Genomic DNA, 8,207 nt, shown 5'->3' with positions numbered 1-8,207 from the left:
TAAATTTCAAGGGACTTTTAATTTGGAGATGCTATACAAATTACTTTCTTGGTACTTTAATTTCACGTATTATCTCCATTTCTTCGGTCTCACTTCCAAAACAAGCAATATATGATACAGTTGACAAAAAAATGTATATAAAGTGAACACATATATATATACATCATCATTTTTTTATCAAGTACAACTTGGACACACACTACCATGCACTCCACAGTCACACCAACATGCACACACATGCTTAAGCATCCATACACACACAAAGAAGAGATTGGAAGACATCGTCTCCAGTTCACGTGAAACGCACAAGATTCTTTATATAATCCACTTTACCTTTTAGATTTCATATTCTATGTTATATATAGATGCCAACACCAACGCTAACAAAGATCGTCCTTTAAAACAAACGTTTGCTTTAGCTTAAGGAGACACATATCTACCCACCAATGCGAGCTTGGTTTTTTTAAGCACAAAGTCAAGTCCCCGTGCTGGCCATTATCGTTGCATGTAGACCCCTTGCTCGAGTATCGGTAGCACAGCACTGCACCCTTTAAGTCTTTTAACCTCTTGTTGGAAAGATGCCTATAGCTACCTCCTTCTTTTTATGATCACTCTCATCTCGGTACGTTCATCGCCCCCACTAAAGCTAGCTTTTTTTTGCAAGCTCAGGAGTCAGGACCAACGACGTGTGCGTAGGAGACGCCGGCCGTCCCGGACAGGGCATATGCATGCATGAAGTGAAGGCCCAAGCCAAAGCCAAAGCCATGTACTCTACTGCTACCCGACACCATGATGGCGGCGAGGCTGCAAGACGCCACGAGGTCGCTCTCTCGCCCGCGCATTAGGTCACGGATCCACCCATCGCTCGAAGCTGACATGCGGGACGGGGAGGAGACACGGGGATTAATACGCACAGCGGCTTAATCGCACCATCATCGCCACCACTAATCATTCTGTCCTCCTGTCTGGCACTGGCAGGCCAGGCGAGCGATGCCTCCTCCTCCCGCCGTCCAATCCGCGCTGACACCACCCAGCTAGGCAGGCAGCGTGTCCCCAGCGGCTGGCTCCCGACACCGTCGCTCTCCGCGACCGAACCGATCGAGCGCGGCGTCATGCATGGACGGAGGACGGACCATCCGCCGCCGCTGGCTGAGCGGTCGCACATTGCGTTGCTCCCCCCCGTCCCCCGCCCTCGTTTTGAATGGGGGGCGGGCGGAGTGGGGACTGTAGCTTGCGTGCCGCGAGGATCGCCATGTAGTCGCAGGACTGCAGCTACAGTGAGCGCCCCCAGCTGATCGGTGATGCATGGGATGGGAGCAGAGCACACCCGTGATCGCAGGGCGCTTTGGCCGCGTTGCTGCCCTGCGCATCACACACCCCAGCTGGGTCACCAGCTGATCAGCTGGACAGGCCATGTGGGAAGCTAGGCAATGATGCGACCGGGGTTTGCGATCCAAGAAAGATTGCAGTAGTGACGCCGCACAGATGGATAGGAGGCAGGAGCAGAGCATCTCTCTTGTTTGGGATTGTTTTCCTTTTTTCTGAACTGCAGTCTGCAGTAGCAGCTGGAGACAAGTAGCACTTTTGCTTTGAACTGTTGTGTTGTTTGTGAGATCTTTTGTTGGCAGTTTTATAATGTTTATATTCCCAGGAACGTGCGCGCATGCGTGATATAGGGGTTAATCTTGTGTGGCTCGATAATAAAGGTGGTAATAAAGCACTAGGATTACTAGCGTGGTTTTTTTTGCTGCCGTTTGAAATGGACGGATAAAAAGGTGTGGTTTCTGTATCATGTTATTGGATCTTGTGGAGTTTCCTTTTTCGAAATGGGAGCTTTGGGCAGCTAAATCTGCCAAGATGGATTTTAAATGGAGGATTGCAAACGGTAGAAAGATTAGACTGTTGGAATATTACTAGTTTCGAAGCTCGAGCTCTTAGCAGTACAATTTTGGCCTCTGCATATCCTTCAAGAGAACTTTCTGACCTGCTATAACTGAATCTATTTTGGTCTATGACGATTGCAATGCTTGATCTAGAAATATAAATCAAAGCAAATTTACTTTGTCCGATCTACTGGATCTGGATGATCTATTTTAAAGGCCTCCTTCCAATGTACACACCTGCCATTTGGAAAGTTTGTACCCCCCGCCCCCCCCCCCCCCCCCCCCGGTAAAATTTCCTGTGGCTCCTGATCAACGACAAGCTTCTTACTAGGGACAGGTTAGCTAAAAAGAGATTCAATGAAGATATGGCTTGCTTATTTTGCAACTAAAGCGATTACGTTAATCACTTTTTTTTATTGTTGTGTGGATTCCACTACTTTGGTTGCACAGATCCCGCGTTACAACAATGATGGTACTGATTTTGAATCAGTAGCCAAATTCTGGCCATGTGGAAAAGTGTTGTTTTTACTAACAATGTTTGTTCCTCATCAGTCTTATGGAGTAGAGTATTTGGAAACTGTGAAATGCACTTTGTCTTCAGGGCGTCTGCTGCAAGACGTGAGGATGGTGCTGAGGACCGCGACAAAAGATGCTAAGAAGATGATGCCCACTGTACAGACAACAAGATTGGGAAAATTTGGAGCATCTTGTGAGACAAAATGAAGAAGGGCGGCAAGTGAACCACCGAGAATCATGTGGAAGATATGGATATAGAAGCTCCGGGAAGCTCAAATGGGACTGAAAGTCTGGAACGGCATAGAGCTCTGCTTCAGAAAATGTCTGAGAGGCTAGTTTATTTAGAAGTGTTACATTCTGATCATATAGCGGTGCAAATTTTTTCAGAGTTTGGACATAAGCAATGGCGGTGGATACGTCTCGAACACTTTGTATAGAATGGTGACACGTCTGTGTACTTTATTTTTCTGAAATAAAGCGCGAAAACCTTTTCAAAGAAAACTATGGAGTTTGGTTGAACTACCGGACTGAAGGATTAATATAAAGCTCGCGAAGCCTTCTGGAGTTTAAGCATCACAGCCGGACAAAACTGAGAAGCCTTCTGGAGGCGGGTAGAGGAACGGCATGGGCCAAGGACGTTTGGCACTTGGGCTCCTAAGGTCCTAGCCCTGACAAAATAGCCCAGTAGATGATGGGCCACCAAGTGAGAAGGCCATTTGATCGGCTCGACCTCGTTTCACCAACAGGTGCTTAAATTGCTCAGTTTTTTTTTCTGTGAGAAAGAAAATGGTACGAGCACATTTCTATTCTATCCGATCATTTTTTGGGTGTATGAAATCATGAGCTTACGATCGAACCTTGCCGATTTATTTTTTGTTAATAAGAGAAGATCACTGTCAAAACGGAGAAAGTTAGCTGGCCTTTGAATTTTGTCACGTTTCAGTCCATTGCAGTGCAACAAAGCAGCAGACACGAACCCATGGCATTGACCATATAAACCTGCCCGATCGAAATTTGAATACAGCAGTATACATACACTACACAAACAATAAAAACACAACCTCCTGAATCAAAACGATCAAGTACCTATACATATACCTTAAAAAGCTAGGGAGAAATACACGACGATCCTCGATCAGAAGCCTACGGTGCCACCAGAGCCAGACCACCTGCCATTGGGTGCCGACGCCGCGCTCGTCCGGTACGCCGCCGACGGGCGCTGGTTGGCGTTGCTCACGTACTGGCGCACGGGGTCGTTGCTGGCGGCCGGCGCGGGGACGGGGGCGGGCGCTGCGGTCACCACGTACTGCTGCACCACCAGCACCGACACCGACATGGAGAAGTCGGACGACACGAGCATGTCCCCGATGGGCCCCAGCTCCGGGTTCTCCATCCACTCCTCCAGCGCCGCCGTCATCGGCGACCCGACCTCGCCGGGGCGCCGGCCCACGATGTACAGCTCGTGCAGGCTGTTGTCCATGCCCCGCATGGCCGCCACCGTCTCCTCGCTGTTGGCCACCATCCGCATGGCGTAGGAGATGGCGTCGTTGCCGTGGTTGCGCGCCCGGAACTCGTTGAGGTACTCCTCGTCCTGCTCCAGCTCGCTCTTGCCCTCCGTGCTGATGGTGATGGCGCGCGAGTCCGAGTCGACCGACGACGGCGGGCGGTAGGCCGAGCCGGAGACGGTCCGCGACCGGTAGTCCGGCGGGAGGAACCGCACGATGGTGAGGGTGACGCCGGGGTGCTCGACCATCCTCCACGCGTACGCGAGCGCCTCGCGGTCGTCGGGCCCGCCGAAGAAGAAGAGCGCGACGTGGTGCTCGGTGGCCATCCGCGCCGCCGCGGCGCTGAGCCCGCGGTCGACGAGGATGGCGACGGAGCACGGGGACGTGGAGAGGAGGCTCTCGTTGAAGCCGCGGACGTGCGGGTTGATGGGCTCCATGCCGCCGTCCACCGTCTGCTGCTTGTGGAACGGGACCACGATGAGCGAGACGTGCTTGTCCTCGGCGAGCACGGACACGTCCTCGTGCATGCTTTGGTACGGCGACACCGCCGCCAGCGTCTGGATGGACACGCCTCCTGTATATGTCACACACGGACACCATGCTCTGCTGCGTCAGCTACTCTCAGCTTGTACTTAATATACTCCACCAGCTGCTGGTGGTGCAATTGTATATATCGTGTGATGTGCGCACTGACCAGTGTGCCTCTCGTAGTTCTCGAAGGCGTTGAAGATGTGCTCCGTCACGGGGGGCAGGGAGGATCCCGATCCGCTCCGGTTCTGCTTTGAGGCAGAGGAGGCCGCGGCGGCGGCGAGCATGTTGGAGGCGCGTCCCGTGAGCTCCACGAGGTGGAGCGCGTAGATGAAGATCGGGGAGCGCTTGCTCGGGTTCGAGAGCTCGAGCAGCGAGAGCACGGACGGCACGTTGCGGGTGGTGTGGACGCAGGTCAGCATGCGGAGCTCGCTGTCGTGCCGGATGCGCTGCAGGTTCCGCCGCTTGTAGCCGACGAGGCGCCGCGACGGACGGTACACGCCGGTCACCACCGGCGTCACCAGGGTTGTCATGGCCACCGACACCAGCACCATCACCGCAAAGGACTCGTCATCCAACACCTGCAACAACACACGACACATGGCGCATCATCAGTCAAAAATTATGAATCACATTCATCACCGTAAATCATAATCAACCGCACTGCTGTTAAACCTCTTTGTCCCTTCCAATGTTGAGCACGATCATTTCCACGAGCCCCCTGGTGTTCATGAGGAAGCCGAGCGCGATGCCCTCGCGGAACGGCATGGTGTAGAGCGCGGCGATGATGATGGTGCCCATGATCTTGGCAAAGCTGGCCATGACGAACACGAGCACGAGAAGGCCAACGGTGATGGGGTCGTCGATCTTCTGGACGTTGGTGCGCAGGCCGCTGATGGCGAAGAAGAGCGGCAGGAGCAGGCCGGTGACGAAGTCCTCGATCTTCTCGATGAGCAGCACGCCGAGCGGGCCGGTCGGGATGACCAGCCCGTAGACGAAGGCGCCGAAGACCGAGTGTATGCCGATGGCGTCGGTGCACACGCCGGCGAGCATGACGCCTGTGAGGATGAGGGAGATCTGCATGTCGCTGACGCCCTCGCCCTCGGGGGTGCGGCGGATGAGCCACCACATGCCGGGGCGCACGACGTAGAAGCAGAAGAGCACGAAGAGCACCCCGGAGAGGAGCACCCACAGGGACGACAGCGCGGCGCTGTCCGCCTCCGAGATGGCGATGGCGATGGCGAGCAGGATCCACGCGCACATGTCGTTGACGATGGCGGCGGACATGGCGATGCGGCCGAGGTCGGTGCCCAGCAGCTTGATCTCCGCGAGGATGCGGGCGAGCACCGGGAACGCCGTGACGGAGAGCGCGACGCCGAGGAACAGGATGAAGGACGTCTGGTGCACGTTCCGCGACACCTGGTGCCGGAAGATGAAGGACGTGGCGATGCCCATGCAGAACGGCAGCGCCATGCCCGCTATGGCGATGAACAGCGCCTTCTTGCCCGACCGCCGGATCACGTCGATGTCCATCTCCAGGCCGACCAGGAAGAGGAAATAGAGGAGGCCCAGGTGCGCCACCGTCTCCAGCGTGAGCAGGCTGCGCATCGGGAACACCATGGTCTCCCAGGTCTCTATCTGCCCCATCACCGACGGCCCCAGCAGCACGCCGGCCTGCGCGCGCGCGTGATGCACAGACATGAATACATGCATGCGTGCATGGTCACAGGCGCAGCTCGTGGCGCATTACGTGCAGTGCAGGAAGGAGAACACAGAGGTATAGGTGTACGTACGAGGATCTCAGCGATGACGCGGGGCTGCCGGAAGGGCCTGAGGACAAGGACGAGCAAGCGAGTGGTGACGACGATGATGGCCGTCTGGAGGATGAAGAGCGGGAGGGAGAACTCCAGCGGGTTGAACCCCTGCCAGATGCCGTTGGTGGTGATCATCATGGGCGAGTAGCACACCACGGTGCTGGACGCCTTGGGCAGCATCTGCTCCGTGGCGTTGGTCGGCAGCCCATCGGAGATCGGCATGGCGTCCATCTTGGCGCATGGCACGTACGGCGAACGCAGGACCCTCCTCACCGGCCGGCCGGTCACCGGAACGAAGCCCTCCTCGGCGGCTCGCTCTCTGGCCCCTGCTTCGGGTCGGGCGTGTGCCTGCGCCACACGCGCGTTGCGCTGCAGGGACGTGGCAGCAGCGAGAGCGAGGCTTGACCGCTCGGGGCGTGCGCGGATGCGCTAGGACGGAAGGGGGAATGGGTCAAACGGCTGAAACACGGGGGACCGATCGCTTACCACGTTGTATCATCGTTCGACCGGTGGTTGCCCGGAGACTTTGGAGCTATGAGATGAAGTTAGCGTGTCTGATTTTGATTGGTTGGATGAATCGCTTTTATTATAATCGACCGAAAGAAATACTCCCTCTGCTAAAGGAAAATTTAAGATAAATCAACTTTCAGAGTTGTTCTAGGTCAAAACATTTCAAATAAACTAATTTTTAAAAATCAAGTGTGGTCACACTCGGTTGTTGCATAGATGTTCCCTTCCAAAAAGCGTCGTATCTTTACTCTGACTCATGTTATCATCTATGTATGGCCTCCTATAGATATTATCGTCATTTTCATTACTTATGTTCCTTTTCAGGGCCATATCACCTAGCATCTTTGCTAGTCTTGAACTTCTTTAGATACATCATGAAATATATTTTTATAATATATTTATTTAGTGTTGTAGATAGTGTAATCTTTACTTTAAAATATTCAAACTTAAGACAGCTTGACTTTAGATGATATTAACGATCGATTTATTTTGGAACGAATGTTGTATTAGTGCATACTATTTAGCACAGTTCCTCCTCCGGAGAAGTCGAAGGTGCAGAGAGGAGCCTTAAGTTGCACACCCTCCAGCAATTTGTGAGGCAAAATTTGAACTCTAGAATGTTTTTTTTGAGTGAAGGTATACTTTCTTTACTTCCTAGGCATTACCCCTTCACGCCTAGAGCGTTTTTTTAACTGCCTAGCGCATTTTTCTACGTTGAGAACAACATAAATATTTTGTTCTATTTTTCACAAAAAATGTTCTATAATAAATGAATAGAAAATGATATTCTCCATAATATGAAATATAAATACCTGTATCCATATTACATAGGATCAAATATGAGATGGTTTATGGTCACACATTTTTTATATATTATTGTCGAAATCATTTGAACTTTTAGGAGTCGTCAATGTAAAGTCTTTACCAACTACTCCTAAGTATATTTTGTTTAAATAGTAACTAGTAGATTGCGCGCGCCCTCGCGCGCATGTGAGCTTCATTCATGCTGGGTAGTTCAACGTTGAAATTCGAATATTATACAATATAAGGAGGTTTGTATCTGTTATTGCGCTAAGCAAAGTAGATGCTAGGATTTGATAAGAGCATGCTGAGATAGCGGGAAAGATTACAAGGGGTCGTCTTGCTACTTGTAGTTCTGTCTTATGCATAAGACCATTTAGTAATTCATGCTGCGGTCGGATTCGTATCCAGGCTCATACTCAGTTGAGTTGCTTTTCGCCCAATACGTGTAATCATCTGAGAAGATATGAGCATGTTATATGGATGTTAGTATGAGAATGGTTTGTTCTCTGTAATGTCAAAAGGGTTCAAAAAAATTTGGTACATGAAGGATAAGAATGCGTATTATACCTGGAGATCGAGGCGCAGAGTTTGTTTCATCGTCTGCGTACGAAAATGATATCCCGGTTTATGTTATGTTGTATTTAAGG

At 51.8% G+C, this 8,207-nt stretch overlaps 1 protein-coding gene across 1 annotated transcript; it reads right to left on the bottom strand.

Moving 5' to 3' along the window:
- LOC8055295 (cation/H(+) antiporter 15) lies at positions 3,316 to 6,679 on the bottom strand. Its single transcript, XM_002456489.2, has 4 exons — positions 6,226 to 6,679; positions 5,108 to 6,106; positions 4,599 to 5,013; positions 3,316 to 4,478 (listed from the first exon to the last, which is right to left on the bottom strand). Exons 1-4 carry the CDS (start codon positions 6,475 to 6,477, stop codon positions 3,535 to 3,537), a joined length of 2,610 nt encoding a protein of 869 aa, XP_002456534.1. The 5' UTR covers positions 6,478 to 6,679; the 3' UTR covers positions 3,316 to 3,534.

The sequence above is a fragment of the Sorghum bicolor genome, chromosome 3, assembly GCF_000003195.3.
Source record: "Sorghum bicolor cultivar BTx623 chromosome 3, Sorghum_bicolor_NCBIv3, whole genome shotgun sequence".
In the NCBI taxonomy this organism is placed as follows: domain Eukaryota; kingdom Viridiplantae; phylum Streptophyta; class Magnoliopsida; order Poales; family Poaceae; genus Sorghum; species Sorghum bicolor.
This window is presented reverse-complemented; position numbering and strand designations above follow the sequence as displayed.

Bases quoted from the DNA above. Each gene is read 5' to 3' on its own strand.
- LOC8055295 (XM_002456489.2), bottom strand. From the start codon at position 6,477: ATGGACGCCATGCCGATCTCCGATGGGCTGCCGACCAACGCCACGGAG. The intron at 5,014-5,107 runs GTTTAACAGCAG...GTGTTGTTGCAG, and splicing joins ACATTGGAAGGGACAAAGAG to GTGTTGGATGACGAGTCCTT. The intron at 4,479-4,598 runs GTCAGTGCGCAC...TGACATATACAG, and splicing joins GAACTACGAGAGGCACACTG to GAGGCGTGTCCATCCAGACG.